The 19,354-nt window shown below is 39.0% G+C and overlaps 1 protein-coding gene across 3 annotated transcripts in view; it reads right to left on the bottom strand.

Annotated features, from left to right (window-relative positions):
• Positions 1-4,860: 4,860 nt before the first annotated feature.
• Positions 4,861-19,354, bottom strand: part of IARS1 (isoleucyl-tRNA synthetase 1) — a 68,807-nt gene continuing 54,313 nt past the window's right edge. For all 3 annotated transcript variants that reach the window (XM_015874661.3, XM_085517029.1, XM_085517030.1), the window contains 9 exons: positions 16,366-16,540; positions 16,007-16,119; positions 15,644-15,739; positions 14,222-14,398; positions 12,440-12,551; positions 11,519-11,644; positions 7,891-8,034; positions 6,774-6,926; positions 4,861-5,460 (listed from right to left, as the gene is read on the bottom strand). In XM_015874661.3, coding sequence (XP_015730147.2) covers positions 5,378-5,460; positions 6,774-6,926; positions 7,891-8,034; positions 11,519-11,644; positions 12,440-12,551; positions 14,222-14,398; positions 15,644-15,739; positions 16,007-16,119; positions 16,366-16,540 — 1,179 coding nt within the window. In that variant the 3' untranslated portion in view covers positions 4,861-5,377. The remainder of the gene's footprint in view (positions 5,461-6,773; positions 6,927-7,890; positions 8,035-11,518; positions 11,645-12,439; positions 12,552-14,221; positions 14,399-15,643; positions 15,740-16,006; positions 16,120-16,365; positions 16,541-19,354) is intronic.

Below are 19,354 nucleotides of genomic sequence, written 5' to 3' on the forward strand. Positions count from 1 at the left end.
ATATTTTATACTCGCCCCATGTGAATTACTTTGGCTTCTTGCTACTCTTAACACCCTCAAACCATTTACTTAAGGACACAAATCTTACAATAGAGACTACACACACTTTCTTTCTCTTGTGCTCATTTTCTTCATCAGATACATTTGCATGTAAAGTCTTTCACTTCATTCCAGCTTCTTTCCTTTCTTCTTCCTCCTGTTACAATATAAACTAATTAAGAATTAACACACTGCCAGCGTAATGACTCCCTGATCAGTTTCTCTATTTTCGCTTTGACATAACAAACGTTCACACTATGAATGGCAGCTTTGGGAGGAATAAGGCAGAGCTGATGCTTTACCACTGAGCTAAGCAGAAACGCAAACCTACAAAATAATTAGCCTATTTCTTGGCCTTGAAGGAAGCCACGTTCCTCACCCCACCACCAGCTCTGTTCATTTCATATACTCATGATGAAACTAACAAGAAAAGTCACAGCCTCACTTTTAAAACTTATGCACATCACAAAAACAATTCAGAAGCAGAAATTAACTCTGAACGGGCTGAGCAACAAGGCTACAAAGGGACTCTTAATATTTAAAAATACAAATACACGTTACTGAACTGTCAGCTGAAAAATGCCATTCAGCAAACAGCAACATCTCATCGTTAATAACTTCCAAGCAAAAAAAAGGGGAAAAGGGAGGCAATGGTTTCAGATCAGAGTTCTGCTGTACATCTCATAACAAACTTACCTTTATCATAGGACTGTCCATCCAAGAAGCCAGCAGAGAATATTATTTATCCAAATAATAGAGAACAGCACTAAATATTTGACAGTCCTGTCCAACTCAGTGTTGGCAAGATCGCTATCATTCTTAGAGATGCATTTTTGTATTCGTATTTTGTACTTGATGTTACTGCCATAAAAATGCCATTTGGGCAGATCATTAAGTCCAGGTCTGTGCTGCCTTTCTGTAGATTTTTTTTTTCTCCTTTTTATAACAGGGAAGATTAATGTTACTGGTTATTGCCATTCTCCTTGGAGATGATTCAGAACTACACAATTTAAAAGGAAGAAAGTCGAGTAGTAGACAGTGTAGAAATAATTCTAATCGTGCACTACTGACCCTTGACATACTTGAAAGAGCACAAATACAGATGTCCTGATACTATTCTCTCACTAGGGATTACATCCTGACATAATTAATCATTTATATCAGAAGAGGCTTTTTTTTTCTTCCTTCAAACGTACTGATTTTTCATACATTTTATTTTAGGATGGGAAAGCAGAAACTGCTGAGGTTTTTAAAAGACCTAAAAAAGGTGAACTGCTAACTGCTTTCCTTGCTACCTCATCTGGCACATTAAGATCAGAAGCAAGCTCTTCCCAAACACAGACTATGAGGAGGATATCCAAGAGCTTTGCAGCAGAAGCTAAACATTCAGATTTGTTTGAGTTTCTCCTCTTAGCTGTTCATTGGAACACATAGCCATCATGCACATGGAAAATAACAATCTGCTTCTTATTTATGTTTGTTTTCTGCTTGTTTTGGATCATTTGTTTATCCTCTTTCTAAGCCTTCGACTCAATCACTTTCATCCCCTTGGCAGAGCTGCTGGTTTAAGTTAGACACCAGTCAGTGAACATCAGGTAAATGACAGATTCCTGAAGGTACTCAAATAGTGCCACCAAAATCTCACTTGTGCATGTAAACATCTGATAAACCACATTGAGAATAGCTCACTATGTATATTCAAATGCAGGTCTCACCTAAACAATATTTGTACTGGTAAGCAGGGTGAGGGAAAAGCAATGTGTGAGGAAAAAAAAAAAAGACATCCCTATTTTCATTTTGCAAACCACAGCTGGATACAGCTACAGTAACAGATCTATTCTGTACCAGCGCCTCCAGCTCCCCCACAGCAAAGAGCTGGGTCAGCAGAGTCCAGCTGCTGCAGATCACCAGATGCTGTGAGCATCTCAGTGAGACAGAAACAGAGATGGCTATCAGGTAAAGGCAGCAGCAGGTTACAGCAGACTGCATCAGGATTCAAGGATACAAACGCCTGCAGAGCACGATAAGTGGTGCAGCGGTTCAGTGAGCGCTGAGGCAGCATTTTTCTCCTCGCAGAGAGAGGCAGCCATGGTCCAGGGCCTCGTTTATGTTGTGAGCTATTTAAGAGAGAAGTTAATTAAGTATACAAATACTGAAGAGTATCATATTGAGCCCAACCTAGACCGAGCTAAGGAAGTGCATTCAAAAATCATTGAAAAACTTCCCAACTCCAAGAAGGCACAAGACAAATTCTCACAAAATTATTAGATAATATCCAACATTTAAAGTAATAAAAATGGATGTGGGAAAGGAAGGTAGAAAAAAACACAAATCCACTGAAATTGGTCAACAACTTGTTCCTAAAATTCTGTCGGTACCTTTTAGAATGAGACCATTGCCAACTAACAGAGTGGCAGCTGAAAACAGAATTAAACTGCAATTCTGCCTTCTTTTCCTTGAATTACATGCTACGTATGTAAAAAGTTGATGTAAAGAATGTTTAGAAGCACTTTCAGTAGAGTCCTCTGATAAACTTCAGCCTCATTCTTCCATTATCTGTCCTAAACAAATACACTCCTCCCCTCTGCCAACCTTACTGCCCCCTACCAAAACCAGAAATAGCATTTATGGGCACTTCCATCCTTATGGTGTGATCAGACTGGAGAACACAAGGGTAGATCTTTCCGTTACAGTCATTTGCAATGTGAGGAGTATTTGAGTTTGAATAGAAAACCACAGCTGAGAAAGTAAGAGCAACAAGGCAAAAAAAGAACACAAGTGGAAATGCTTTCTTACTCTGGTACTATTTACTTCCAGGTCACAAAGCATGAATACACGCCATGCATGGTACTAACCTGAAAGAAATACAGCTGGATAACATTGAGACAAACATAGAGACATTTGTATCTGTTCAACTCTGAGAACCTGGGGTATGCAGCGTCCTCCTATTAAGTCAATGCCCAATTCCAAGTGCTGCGCTACAGGTGCTGCCTGTGCCTACACTGCAGAAACCCTGTAAAAGCAGTTCAATGTTCTGTTATTCTTTTTGCTAAGTTTTGTTTAATTTTTGAGAGAAGATGATAAGCACACAGGAAAGCACTGTTTCACACTCCCATTGCACATGAAGTTACAGTGAAACAAGATGTGAACCAGGCTAACTGCAGGCCTACAGAAGCACAGCCTGATCTGACTCAGTCTCAAGACACCACTGTGAGGATTATTTCAAATGAATGCCCCCTTGCAAAGGTCTCCAATTAAGGGACACATACAGAATTACCTGCAATATTTTTCCTTCAACCCTTCTCCTCTGAATCAATAATTTAAACTTGTTACCTCTGATGGTGAATTTCAACAGCATTCCATGGTGCCTCACAATCACTGCTATTCTGCAGAATATCTTTATAGTGAAAGCTCCTGCACAAAGTTAAGGAAAAGCCCATTTTCATCTTCAGCATTAAACAGTCAATTTACAGAAAATCCAAGACCAGTTCAGCTGCACCTTATGAGAAGCATGAGATTATCAGACTAAGGTCACAAAGTTGCTATTCTTCAGGGAAGATTATTTTCTGAAATTAAGCAGCTAGAAATTTAGTGCAGAAAGAAAGTATTGCTGAAGATTTTATCTGTTTGCAGCTCAGAGCAAATTCATAAATCTTGGCTGGGCTTTATGTTCACTGGAAAGCACATATAATCCAATCCAGTCCTCACACAGGTCTTAGGCAGCCAACATCCTTAGGAAAAAAATGACACATACACAGAGTCATAAATCTTGAATAACTCCATAAATAAAAGGCAAGTAGATTGTCTCGCTGAGAATGAAGTTAAACTGCAGTCACTTGCCGTTTTTGTTTATCCTCCATAAACAGAAAAGCAAAGTCATTCAGCTTGTGAACAGCAATCTTACCTTCACAGAAGAAATGAGCTGAACGTTTTTATGTGATTAAAAAAAAAAGAAGCCAATATAAATCGAAGTCTAGTTTGATTTCAGCATCAAAAAGACAAACAAGCTGACTTGAAGGGAAAAGTAGAGGACAACATCCAATACTCATTAAACTGAACAGGCCAACGATGCAGTAGGGTCAGGCACTGACATTTTGTATACTGATAAAAATAATTTCATATAAGCTGAATGCCAGACATTTGATTTACTTCCATGAATACTCTCAAGCTTCAATATGGTTCAGTAAAGCACAGTAGCTACAAGGAACATCCATTTATAAATATTTCTACTAATACAGGCTTATCAAAAAATGGCTTGGTTTATGTTCATAGTTAGAGGGAGGCTGAAAAGCAAAGCAACGGAAAAACATGCTAAGCAAGACTTGATTATTCTTAAAAAGCACTACTCTGTCAATACTCTCATCTGTAGTTTATGTAATCTTGTTCTTAGGAAGCTAACAAAGGCACAGTAGTGAGGGAGTTCAGCATTCTGCACAGAACCGAGTTTCAGCACTGGTGAACAATGGCTGAAAGGCAATGAAACTTAGATGTGACTTCAGTCATCCAAAACCAGCCCAAAACAACCTCAAACCATAAAGGGGTTGCCTGTTGTGTTAACCTGTATGTCTATCAGTGAGTGACACAAGAACATTTGGCAAATTGTATCAACAAAAATGTTATGTAAAACCTGCTTTAAATCTGGAACTGAAGCAAACAGCAGCCAAAAAACAACTAAATGAACTCTCCATAACCTGATAATACCACAACCCAGTCAGGAGCACTCAGTATGGACATTTTCAGGTTGATCCATAGGAAGGTGCTATGCATTATCTTCTCTAGGAAATGTAGGAAAGTAAAATACTCTGAACGTAGGGAAACAAGTTTGCAGGTGAAGCGAATTTATTGGTTGAACTGTTGAGTTCAGAGAGTATTTTAAATCAACAACCACACATTTCATGAAAACCCAGCTAGTATGAAGGAACAAATCCAGGCAACCCTTTAAGTTCAAAGCTACTGTCACAGGTATATGCATCACAGAGCCTTGTAGGTTTAGAAAATCAAAGATGCCCTCTGCGGAAGGGCAGGCAGAGAACAGCATCACTGAGGTACTAGTCCCATTTCTTTCAGGCAAATTACTGCATAGATATCTAGGGTTAAGGAGCTGGACATGTTTACAAACAGCTTTTACAATATTGTAAGATAACAATGAAAATACATTGTATTTGAAACCAAAGAGCAGCATATTAGACATGCACTGGTAGAAACATCCTGTGTGCGATCTGAGACTCTAGAAGTACCATACACAACTCGGATGTTAATCTAAAAGCATACTAATTTCATTGGACTTCATTTTTTGTGGAAAAAAGTCCACACGGTCTCATTCATAAAAACGGAATTCTCAACATTCAGCTGTGGTGGGTATAACACTGACATACACAGTCTTCATGTTCAGGTTCTTCATGGAGATGTCCTTTGTGATCTCTGAACCAAAAAGAAGAAAAAAAGAGATAGAAAAGTTTGAAGAGTTTGATACCACACCAGGTCAATTTAAGTCATTTCATATACTTTAGAATAATAATAGGACTAGGACTCAACCATAAACCTCTTTTGCAGATGTAGCACATTTCTACTGTGATCATTTAGGAAACACAAATCGTAATACTGTTGTGTAGCTACAGAAACAACGCCTTACTACTAAAAAGCTGATGAGAACTGGAAATTAATTGTCACCACACAGAGAGCACTTTTTTTCCAAGACATGAGATGCTCGCTAGCTCAATATTCCCAACACCCACCAGCTGCAGCAAAATACACCAATAACAGAGCAGCTTGCTTTTGTTCCAAAGCTGTACCTCCCAGTATTCAAAACAACCCAAGTAACAAATATACCAGAAATCTCTTCACTAAGAAACTTCAAAGTGGTAACCACAAATACTGAAACCAAAGCAAAAGAAATACAGGGGGTTATTGTGCAGCCCTGCACATTAGAATCACTACAGACAACATAAGCAAATAAAAGATAATTTTATATTTTGGCACTGGTGCTCGCACAAGTGGCAGATTAATAACGTAGAGAATATTTGAGTGTTTTCAGTGGAAACAATTCTGCAGCGTACTGCACTGTGTCACTGATGTCTGATATTCATCCTGCTCTAGTTTGGCCTCACCTCCAGCTGACAAAGACCAAGGCAGTGTGCATGGTGGGGGGAGGCAAATCTATGATGTGCATCTATGGGGATAATGCAAAAGCAGTTTGATTTCCAGTAACGCAACGTCCAGCTGGAAACTGCTTCTCAAAGTTCTGTTTCCATATAGCAGTATTAATATTTCTTCTAGCATTAAGGTCCCCATCTTTTCCTGAAAAGCGTATCATAGACTGAGCAGATACAGCCTGCAACAAACTTCAAATGCTATCAATTAAATAATTGAAAAGTCCACATAGCTGCTGATGGTACCATTTAAAGGAGCTCTCCTTGAGTGCAGTGCTTTGCTTAGCAGCCCATCGCTCATCTCCAGAGATGAGAGGTAAAACCCAATGCAGAAATTAGGGCTTTATTCCCTCACTGGCATCGCTCTCCTCATGAAACTTTTACAGCAGTACGAAGAAAAATGTTACTTTGGTCTGAAGAAGCAAACTATGAACTTGGTCTTGATGTTGTTACTATGAACTTGGTCTCGATGTTGTTTTATTTTGTTGTTGTTTAAACCAGAGCGTGATTGCCAACTTGCATGGTAATAGTGAATTATTATAAGCATTATTATTATTATTAAGGAAAGTAAAAGTTTGTGCTCACCCTGAGTCTCTGCTTCATCCAGGAACAATTTTAGCCTCCTGCTTCTGAGCCCAAACACTTTTGCTGTTTCATGCAGAAGACCGTGGTATGTTAATCCATTCTGACCTACGGGGTTTTCCATGAGAAGAGTTCCCACTGTTCCTTTCTGACACTCTATACAAGATAAGAAGTTCAATAATTACTGATGGGGAATGATATTACTTCCTTTATCTTGGTAAACAGAAATTCAGGACTTGTTCTTACATTTCTACTCTCTTTGTAGTCCTGTGTAAGTAACCATATAAGCTTACCTACAGATATTCGCTAAGTAACCTCACAAATGACAGAATCAGATGTATAAATATTACTGACAGTTTGACAAAACAAAAGAAAACCTTACAAAATTCCCTACCACAGTCCACTGGATAACAAGAAATATTTCAAACAAGGCAGACAAACCACTAACAACTACAGAAACTCAGAAAGCATATTCTGATGAACACAACTCCTGTTAAAAAAAACATTTTGTCCCAAGCAGATTTCCAGTCACATCTATAGGAATCCACACAGACAGTCAGTCCAGAAAGGACTCATTCAAGAGCTGACGTTGAGTGGGTTTTCAAGTACGCAGTTTTTCCAATGAGAGATTTCAAAATGGAAGCAGCCTAGATTAGCAGCTGGGAAACAATTCCAAGCACATATCTACGCTCCAAGAGCAGGCTGATAATACAATTCTTCTGGCTTTTAACTAACAATTAGAGATGCTTTACAAGCTGTTAGAGCATCTATGTGAAGAGCTGGCTCTTTCTTCACCTCCCTGTTCATTTCTGTTCAATTTTAGACTCAGCCTTTTAAAATAAGCTGTACAGGTGAACTGATTGTCAGAAGTGGGAAAGCAATGCAGAAGGGCTCTTGTTTAAATACCAATCCTTATCTGAAGCCAGCTCTCATCTCTCTTTCAGAAAACTACGGAGAAAAGCTCAGTAGAGACACTGTTTATTAGAAAATACACGCTAAAAGCAAAACCACTGCATAGAAATGAACATGTGCACAGACATCTTCATCACTAAGACATGATGTACAGACCTATCACAAAAGTCTCAACCCGTATATGAGAAGAGATTGGTATCCATCATACCTTGTGGTTTTGCATTTACTAACTGCAAGTTGATATATTGGCAGAGAAGAGCATCAGGAGAGTTGATGAGAGCAGGTGCTGACCCTGTTGTCACATGCAGAGTCTTTCCACTGAGACTAAGCAAGTCAGTTTTGTTTATCAGTTCTGAAAAAGAAAATGAGACCAGTCAGGTTATTACAAGGGAAGCCGAGGTCCAGCTTTCACTTCATTAGCAGACAGTAAGTTTTTCTAACTCCTGACTCTGGCATGGAAGCATTTCCCTCTTTGCAATTACTTGTTCATGAAAGAACTTCTCCAGTCTGACAAACAGAATTTATAGAGAAATAGGTATTTATTATTAATGCAGAGTACAAAATCTGGTATGGAAATTAGTTGCTACATCCCACTTCTTACGCACATAAATACGTGACACGACTACTTAACGCAATCAACTTAAAATAAGCAAGGAATTATTTGCTTAAGCCAACCACTTCTATCTCATTAAATTACGACTGATGATCTTTGCCTCTTCCATGACTTCCCTAGCTGAAGAAGCACTGGACACACACCATCATGCAACATCATGATCTCACATTAAACTCCAGATGACAGCACATTAACATTTGTGTTTAACATCAATGGTTATGATTCCATAGGTGACTCCAGTCATGAATAGTTAGGAAATGGTGGACAATCAAACACAAAATAGTACTTATAGGATTTTAGAAGCAACACCAGTGCCCTGAAAGCATGCAGATAGGAAACTAATGAGGTGCCTGTAACACAGATGAGGTACATCAACATGCCTATCTCACAAAACTGAAGAGACAGAAATTACATCACTCTCTATTGCAGCTATCGAAGAACTACAAAGCCCAAATCTAGGAAGAATTAATACATTTAGTTGGGTTTTTTTTTTTTTCTATATATCCAGTGCAGGAACGTGTCCTTTCCTTCCATGTCATTACAACCTGCAAGTTACAGAGACTCATTTTCCATCAGGTCATCCAAATGAATTTGAGATGGACCAAACTGGCACTTTTTTAATTAACAAGGATGTTTATAATTTTAAAGATAGGAAAAGAAAAAGAGGTAAAGTGTGATCATAGGGAACACACTTCCAAGATTTACCAGCTGCCAGAGAAAGCGCAATGAAGTGTAGAAGGTTTAAGGGACTGCCCTGGAAAAGGAAGTAATGAAGGTTTCCCATTTCTACCCTCATACTGCATCTAAGGAGCAACCAAGCTTTTAAAGCAAACAAACAAAACAACAACATGTTTTCCTAGTTTTTGAAGTATCTACATAACAAGAAATATATTGCAAATAAACCTCTGGTATTTTACATAAAACAACAACAAATCCCTCATCTTTGAAAACCAACCCACGCACAGGAGGGGCTTTGCTTTTGGTTTTAGTTGCAGGAAAGCTAGAAATAAAAAAATAATGTGGTGAATTTAAAAATAAAAAACCAACAAGATTTGACCTGGGAAAGGAGCCAGCAGCGGGTTTTTCCTAGCATAATTCTAAAGCAGCGCTGCTTGCCATTTACATGCAATTACTAGATAATAGGTAGGAGACCGAACTGGAGAGTGGGCTGCTCGACACAGCAAGAACCACAGCCCAAGTAACTCACAGCTCGGCCTTACGCAGTTGCAGTAATCTGTGCAGGTCAACAGGGCACAAGCTCCAGAAACTGCCATTTGCACATTTAATGAGCCGAGCATTTCACATTACAGGACCACTGACATTTTCACAAAGAAGTTCTCATGTACAGTGCTATCATTAGACTGCTCGTATAACCCTCTAATAACAGTAATAAGCAGTCAGGCACATCATTTTTTTTTTTTCCATATATAACACTAGACTTGATAACAAGCAGATATTCAAAGTGCTCATCAATATTGAAATCACTTTTAGAGTCAGTTCTCCTTGCAGCTGAGATTTAAGTGCTAATGCTCTCTTAAGGGTCCTCACAGCCTTCTAAAAATTCAAGAGAAACACATCGTTTCGTCCTCATGCTCAAAAATACAACACTAAGAATAGGATTTCAATAATAAGGCTCATGAAAAATCATAAAGATAAAATAAGACACAGTCTAAAAAGTATCAGGGGCAATTTTTATTTATTTTTGCCTTGACTCCCCTCCCTTCTCTAAAAGCCCTCAATGATTTGCAGCTTCTTGCAGTCTAAGAAAGAAACAGATTCATTTCAAATAGGTCTTTTTCTATGTAGGCTACTTCCCGGAAAGCTGAGCACAACCCAAAGCACTCACAGCAAGAAGCACGTAACTCTGTGAGCTACCTAGAACAGAATAAATAAATGAGAAATAAAAATCAGAAAACTCTCTTTACAATCTGATTTGAACCCACTCTCTTTACTTCTTCGGTCATTTCATGGAAAACAGACACCATTTCTTTTTTCTCCTCCTGGAGTTCAGTACAAAATCCTAGAACCCTGCTCAGTGGTTGTGCAGTTACTCAAAATGCATCAATTCACCGCTGGGGAGGAAATGTTTATCCCATTATTTCAATGTTCTACTGAGAAAGAGGAACATGACATATTTTAGCCTGCAAGAACAGCCTGATTTTATGTCATTATGCAACCTTAAGTATATCTTTGTTACTATTAGAAAACAAAATGATAAAGTATTGCAAGTAAAGTGGACAGGCCTAGAAATCACAGGGAAGAAAACAAGGAGCCAGAAATACAATTTTACTGGGTCACAATTTTATTAACACATGTGGGAACAATTCAGCAACCATTTGTTCGGAGTGCACGACCTCTTCTTTGCAATCCCTCTCGGGGAGCAGCTGAGAGCAGCAGCTCTACCTAAAGAGACCCAGGGCCACCAACAGAGCTCAGTTAATGCTAGCTGAGCAAAGGCTGGGGAGGTAAAGAACAGGGACTGCATCCAAATTGAACTGAATGTTGGGACTTCCAGTTCTATTCTCCAGCATCCATAAGAGCCATTTTCTGTTCACATGCTTGCACTCAACCCTGCCTCCTTAGGGAGCCCTATCTCTTACCGATCGATACTTGTTCAAAACCTCTGCCAAAAGTAAATTTGATAATCAGAGCCTTCTGAGGGAATTTCCATGTCATTAATAAGTGGGCAGGGAAAAATACCCTCTCTGCCCTGACCGCTTATACAGCCACGAACAGCAAAAGTGATGTGGAAAGAAGGAAACGAAGCCTCTGCCACTACAGCTGAAAAGGACCCTCGGGGACAGGGGAACATTTGCATACATTCTACCACTCTCTCTTTAGGAATTCAGCAATAGTAGACATGCAGAAACCAAATATGCATCTGGACTGCTTATAACTTCAACTCTTCTTACCTTTTGCAGGTCATCTCTCAGTGCCTGTGACTGTATCATACTATTATTAAACATCCACCTCTGTGTGCTTTTCACACTGCTATAAAGTACATCATTGCAATGTGGAAAATGAGTCAAAGGGCATTTTATCAGTAGTTTTTGGAAACATTCTAATGTGACTATAAGCACAATCTCTTAAGCTAAGTACTATAAAACAGAATATTTCCTTGTGCTTTTTCCTGCCAATTTGGTATACATAGAAGAATTATACAGTAAATAACTCCTAGCTGCCACTAAAAGGACTCTCAGTTCCCCCGTCATACTCCATTTACCTGTTTTTCCATTAAAAACTGTCAGTTTTGAATTTTTAAGTCCAAAAATGCAGGAGACTGCATCGACAAGTCCAGTGAGGTTCAAGGCATTGTCTCCTTTTGGGTTTTCCAGCAGCAACACACCATCTAAAACCAAAATTACAAAATAAGAATACAGGTTTGGAAGAAACAACTGAATTTCATGATTTTCTGATGAGTTTTTCCTAATGAGTTCCTGCAAGTTTCTAAGCTGCTTTAAAACCTGCATCACAACATATTCCTAAATAATTCAGCAATAAGGAAAAAAGAAAAACAAACAGGAAAACCATCTCAAGTGTATCTCAGATTGAGAGCATGGAAGTCACACTTGCTTCCATTAACAAAGCAGTCTAATTATTGTCACTGAATTACAACCCAGCACTATGCTGCCTAGAAAGCGGCAGGCTGTGTACCAAGATGCTCACCAGCTTTGTTATTCACATCTATTCTCACTAAGTAGTTTTGTGCATCCATTTCCCAAACATGTAACAAAGCATACTTGCTTTGACACACAAATTATAAACGCATGTAGAGGGGAAAGAAAATTCCAGAGCGCTCTTAGCCTGCTCTCATTTTAATATGTAACTCAACCTTGTAATAATTCTAATAGCATCACTGTACTTGCTTATGGAAATTACACTGACAGACCAAAACATAACCATTGTGTTCTCTAATTTAAGTTTTCTTTTCAGTTCCATACTTAGGCACTAATTTTCTCAGAAATAATACCTTCTCCACAGAATGGCATCACCTACATAGCGTGCTGCAGGTGAATAAACACACACAAATTTAATTCTCATATGTCTCTATATAGGTGCAAGTTCTTGGCTCCAACGTTCTTCACTTTCTTTTCTCCACAGTCTTATCATAACACATGACAAAAGGAAGCGGGTACATTCTTACCTTGCTCTGTCCCATTAACACAGACTTTGAGGTTGACGTAGGAACAGGCTGGACCAACTCGCTCACACAAACCACCTCTGACAAGCGTGATTTCTAGCTCTGATCCCTTCAGCTGAAAAAAGAAATGAGATTATCTGCATCTTGTTTTACTGAAGAACATTTCCTTAAGTTGCATTAAGAATGTTGTCCTACCATGCTAAACATCACTCTTATTTTAGCAAAACAGTAGATTTTGCCAGGTATCCCTTCAGAGACAGTGCTCCAAATATAATTTTACCTTTAATACAAGTTAAAGATGAATATCCAACACAAGAAAAAATAGAGTGAAATAAACAGCCTAATTTTCGCTCAATGCTGCTGAGCTGTGATGACGGTCTCCCAGAATATGGTCCAAAAATGAATGCACTTGAGAGAAGATGACAGTTCCAGAGATAGCTCAGAGAAGTTCAGGAAGACAGGATGCTGCTCTCAGGATGTCTGCTGATCAGCCTTCCCTTTCTTCTCTGTCTACAGAGAGCAGTCAGGGTAGAAGCTCTCCTGATACTGAGTAGGTCATTGCGAATACCTCCCCGTTAGCAATCAGTGCATTGCAATAAGAAACATAATATGCATCTTCCTTTCCAAATGAGACACGGGATAAAGAGACTTGAGAACGTGTAGCAACACTACATGAACAAATGCCTTTTTTAGATGTCTTAAATCATGGTTTTGTTAAGATTAAACACAATCTTCCCCCCCCCACCCCAACTAAATACAGTTTGACATTTCCTGCACTTACACAGATTTTCATGAGTAACATTCTAGAAGACAACCTAACTTACATTTGGCACAAAACAAATGTCATTCAGAAACACTGATACTATATGGCCATTTTAGAGCGCTTTTGAAGAAGGTCTTTGGCAGGAGCACAAACATGGAAATGCCATCACTGAGTGCCTCTAACAATCTAAAGAAAGGCACTGAAGGAGAAGTAAACCTTGTCTTGTGTTTACCCACTTCTGCCAACAATTACTAACAACTTTTTCAAGCAGCTGCTTTTCCTTCCCAATATTTTCTCAAAAACAGCTCATTTGGGTTGCATCTCAGAGAGTCTTTGGGAGTGTTGTTCATAATTAAGACCTGTTATTAAAAACTGATCCAGAATACCTTCACAGAAATATTAACCCTGAATGTAATCAAACTGTTCCAAGGGAAAAAAAAACAGACTGTGTTTCATTTTTGTCCCAGGCTTCATGCATATTCACTATCATGCAGACATCCTTCCTCCTTTTAATAGCTTTCAGAGATCTGCTGCAGTGACGCTGCAGAGCTGATCTGACTCACGTGCAGCACTGCACACGTGGCTCTTTCACCTTGCAGTTGCTTTTATACCTGGAAGTGCACATCGGTCACTGCAACTCATCTGTGCTCATGCTGCTTATCCACCCCCCACAATATTTTTGCTGTCTAAGCTATGAACTAATCCAAATACAAATAACTATGTTAAGTGTTTCATGCATACACAAATTTCTACCTAACATAATTACCATGGTGCCCAAGCTGACTTGCATTCATGCTATTATACTAAAGTAACCAATCCCACCTGTTACCTTATTAAAACCCAAGAAAGAAACACAGACACACAGATATGAAACAACACCCCCTATATGTCACATATATATATACACATATACCCCACATATATGTGACATTGATATAAAAATATCTGCCATCAAAACAATTCACTCATTTAAAAGCAGATGACCAAATAAGCCTATGCAGTCAATGATGTTTTCTTCTCACCTGGGTGGTCTCCTGGATGAGAACTTCTTTTGAGGTAGGAACTGGGTAAGGCTTCAGGGCAGCCTTTATTGTTGCAAAAATGAAATCTGTATGTTCCTTAATGACAGTATCCAAGTAATCACCTTCTGGATGTGATCTGTAGTACACTGTAATCTCATCTGTGGGAACCAGATTTCGCTGCAGGAGAGACCAAATACACAATTAACCTCAGCAAGGTGTATACAGACTAAAAGAAGGATGCTTTTAAACTAAGAAACATATTAGATATTTACCAGACACTCGTTAAAAGCTTCCAGTGAAATATTAGAATAAAGCAACTATTTAATCAAATGAAAGAGAAAGAGGCATGAAATACGGTGATTCATTCTTCTGAAGCTAATGAACAAAAAGCACGCTTCCCTCCAAATGCCTCACTTTCAAATTCATTCACCATTCCTCCTGTTCAAACTGAAAACCTACCAAATGTATAGAAAAGCTGCTCTTGAAGTATGAGAAATTTAATAGCACTCACATCCTGGTAGCCTAAGCAATGCTCTTCTATCTCAATGATATTTGGTGTTGTTTTTGACTGTGGCATGTTGATACCAAGTAACAGCACAACTCTGCTTCAGTAAGAAAACAGTTTCAAGGGAAAAAAAGAGTCCTAAAGCCATCCCAGCAATACTTACTGTAGATCAGAACTTGGTTGTTTTTATCATTTGTGTGTTTTGGTAACAGGAGTGGGAATGAGAGAACAACAGAACAAAAGACAGAATTGCAGGTTATGAAGCTTCTAATTTTTTTTTCCTCCAGAAAGGAACACACGTTCACTTTAAAGCCTTGCTTGTCTTGTGATCACCCTGCTGGCAACCTGGTTTTCCAAGCACAAAATGAAAGTACCAGCTCTTTTCCAGTTTGCACTGTAGAAGCCATGCTGGTTCAAAGAGCTTCAACACAAAAGGTCAGGCAGCATCACTTGTATTCATGATGAGAACAATTTAGAGAAGAACCATTAATATCAATTGGTGCGCCTTCTGCAACTTGCTAAGGCACAAGCTTGTTCCCCTTTTACAGACCTAGGCTCAAATGCCTTGGCTCTCACCAACCATCTGAAGCAGTACACCACAGCTGACAGCAATGCTTGGCAGGAGGAGGGCAGGCCTGAGAGCTGGTTAACTCTCCCTTCAGCTATGTGGCTGAAGCAACTGGGGCTTGGTTAAAAAGGTTTGTTTGCTTCCAGCGATGTATAGTTACAGCTTAAGGTTCAACTCTAGCAACTTACAAATACAGAAACTTAATTACATATATTTCTAACCATTTATTTCAGAAAGTTGACAGATGAGGAGTAAATGATATAAGGCTCTGTACTTAAAGGTCAGTTTCTGCTATGCGTTGTACCAAGATAGCTCAGAAGTAAACTGTTGTGTTTCACTGCTTTCCAACCTTTTTGCGAAGCTTCTGAATGCGGTTGATCACCTCCCGGGCCACTCCTTCATCCACCATAGACTGGTCTGGGGTAACATCCAGCAGAACTAAAACCTAAGGTAATGCAAAGAAGACAGCTGAACATGCGATGCACTGGAAACAAGCTATTACAGCTTGCTCAGAAGCACAGTTACATCATTTTCACAGAGCTCCTTGCAAAATATCACAGTGAAAGATATACTTCAACATCTCTAAAACCAGTAGGAGTGTTCACCAAATCCCAGAAGTCCAACTGAATAAACAAAATCCCAACTTTCCACCTCCATTTTATTTTTAGAGTAATGCAATCCTTAACTTAAAAACAAATAACAAATAAGATACCTGAGCATCAGAATGTGCCTCAAACTGGGCAGACCCTCCTGCAACCTGATCAAAAGTGTACATGAGACGAAGATCCTCTCCATGAAGCTCATGTCCTTCGACCACAATAGTGCCTACAGAATTGACAGAAGAGTCTCTTAAATTTGAAGTAAGAAAAATTATTGGAAGTTCAGAACACTTCAAATTTCAGACTTAAATCCATGAAATGCACAACGTTAACCATGAAGTTAAACAGCAATTAAACATTTAAGACACACTGAACTATCCCACATTCAGGTTTTTCTTACTAACACTTCTACAAGCAGAAGAATTCTGCCTGTTTGTTTTGTCACTGTCTGATGATTGGGCCCACCACGTACCTGTCTCTTGGAATTCCTCCAGCTGCTCACTCTTCAGCTCTTTGATTGCAGCCATGACAGACTTAAATGCACCTTTCAGACGCTTCCCAAGCACCATGTGATCCGGTTCTGCTCTCAGCCTGACTCCATATTTATCTTTGTTTGTGGATAACGTCACCTTGCGTACGTTAAGCTCCTATATAAATACACCAGGAGACAAAAATGAAGCTGAAGGACAGTCATTTCTGACAACTGCTAGAACGGATGGTTCAAAAGGATGGACAACAGCACTAGGAAAGGCAAAATTCCTATGCTGCATATTTTTCTGAATGGTTGAATCTCTGAGCCAAGTAATTTGCTAACACAGCACAGCAAGTAAACCCGACCAACACAGAAGATCCTACTCTTGTCTTCAGCCTTTAGGCAGACATTGCAATAACACCACCAGACACACCAGACAGCACTCAACTCAAATCAGATTTCAACAGCCTCTCTTATTTTACTGCTACAACTACTCTGGAGAGTTAAAACTATTATCTCTGTGTGCAGCGGTGTTAGAAAATGGCCTGGCAAAACTGAGGAAGACATACGTGACTAAAACAAGCCTTTCAGAATGCTTTTAGCCAGAAAACTATCATCAGCAACTTTATGCTTTAAGTTGCACAACTGCTACTGCTTCTTTTTGACTCTTTACCTGTTTATTCTATGTCCTTCCTATACAGAAAAACACCTTGCTCAGGAAAGCCACCATGCATGCATACAAAACAAACACTTGGCAGAACTTGATACCAAAATTCCCAGTCTCACATAGTCTCGCTTTTTCTCCTTGTAGCATACCAGGGACAGAACTTGAAAGGTCTGAATTGCCAACATGCTGCTCTTCTACAGTTACAGATCTCACATACTATAGTTCCATAGACTTTGACTGTCAGATTGCCCAATACTTACAGCATGTTGTGCTTAAATCTCCTCCAGAAGGTTGTTAAGAGTTCACAAAAATAAGACATACAATCATCAAGTGCATTTGGCAAGCAAGCTACTCCAAGTCTTGTAGAAAGCAAAGTAAATGGTGGCATCAGCATGAAAGGAGTAGCAAGAAGCCAAACAGACTCAGAAGTAATGCTTAATCACAATCTCTGAGCTCAAAGTCTAATTCCCCAGGAAGTCCTACTGACATGAGGAGCCAAGAATCCAACTGAATCCAATTTTATTTAATACATCTTTTAGGAAATCTAATGAAAATTATGTACTTCAGATATTCAGTTTTAATTGGAATGAACCCACAAGTGGTAAATGACGACCTCGTGGGGAAAAAATAGCAAACCAAAAAATAGCACAAATTTAAAGATGATTTTTGGCCTGATTAGATAAATTACATACAAGCCAAGTCCGTTAGGACAATTTTCCTATGCTAATTAGATTAGGAAATCATTCCTCTGTATACATTATTAATTGTAAAACTAGAACAACTCTCCAATAGAAAAAAAAAAGCAACTTTGTACCTTGGATTTGTTTATACTTGCCTCACTGCAATGCTTTGATTTAAAGTAGTACTTACTCCTTTTCTAGAAAATGAAAACCAATCACACCTGTTACATTTCACTCACACAAAGTGTGGCAAAAATGGTCCTTCATATTCAAAACAGCAAGAGCAACATATTTCATAACTTCTCAGTGCTGTATAAGGGCCTTTAGTTTATGTTAATACCCCGTGAGCCAGGTATGATCAGACTGACCCGTAACCCACCTACCAACTGCATCCAACTCTCAGAACAGAGAAAGAAATGCCACTGCTGTGCTTCAGCTGGGCTGTGCCCTCTTCTTAAAAGGGAAGTATTATTGATTATGTAATATTGTAATAAACACAATGTGGAAGGACCACACACACTGCCACAACTCATGTACCAGTTAATTCAGCCCACTCATAGATTCAGTCTACTGTGTTACTGGGACACCAAACCCACCAAACAAACCTTTCAAAATTTGCTATTTCAATTAAAGCACAACATACTTCTGTCTGTTCACCCAATTATGCAGTAGCTTATCAGACCGCTAGGTTTCTTTGTCACCTTTCAGCAGATGTAAAAGTTGGCAGCAAGTTTTGTCATCTAAAGTCAAAGTAATTTGAGTAAGCAAAGCTCACCTTCTTCAAAATTCATTTCTGAACAATCCCTTATTCCAGTTTTCAGATGAAGAAAACATGGAAGATGCTAACATTGATCTAAACATGTCTTGTGCATCAAGCCATGACTTCCTTCCTTACCCAGTGTTCTCCAAAAAGAAGTCTTAGCTACTTGGTGTAGATGAATACTTAGGCTTTGGGAACAATGGTGCTGTTGGAGTAATATGTAATTGGGAGTTTAAAAGGTCCTCCTCTGCTTCAGTCATCTATTGAATTTCCTGTCATCAGCTAGCACAGCTGCTGTCACCAAGACAAGCAATTTGTGCTTATCTTGCTCACGTCAACACAGATTTTTGTTTTCTTTGTCAGGGCAAAGTAGTTTATCTTGACAATGCCAGCTCGAACTAAAAAAAGTTCTATCAGATTTTAAGCACGTGACCAGGTGTTTTATTCCAGAGCCTTCTGAAGACAGTCTCATTAGAAGGAAGAAAGAATCCAAGGGCAGGCATTCAATAAGGGCCATACCATTTCGAGATGAGGAAAGAAACCTCTATATGCCCTACTCCCAGTGGTTATTATAATTGAAATAGAACTTGTAACTCACATCTTCCGTGACATGTTTCCCTGAGACAACGCAAGAGGTTACGTATTTTAAGAAAGAAAAATCCACTAAGGCTAGACCACCATAACTTTATGCTTCATGAGCTACTGCGTGAATTAGTACAGTAGTACAGCTACATCACTGTTAAAATTCTTTTCTCTTCTGAGTTTCGCTCATTTAAGCAGAGATTATTTCAAGTAAGATGATTTGAGGCCAGGACATGAGAAGGCTAAGCATGTGGTTCGCAGGCATTCAGAAAGTATTCTTTAAACCTCTAAGTGAAATCT

Source organism: Coturnix japonica, chromosome 15 (assembly GCF_054131305.1).
Source record: "Coturnix japonica strain WE chromosome 15, WE-NBRP24, whole genome shotgun sequence".
Lineage (NCBI taxonomy): Eukaryota > Metazoa > Chordata > Aves > Galliformes > Phasianidae > Coturnix > Coturnix japonica.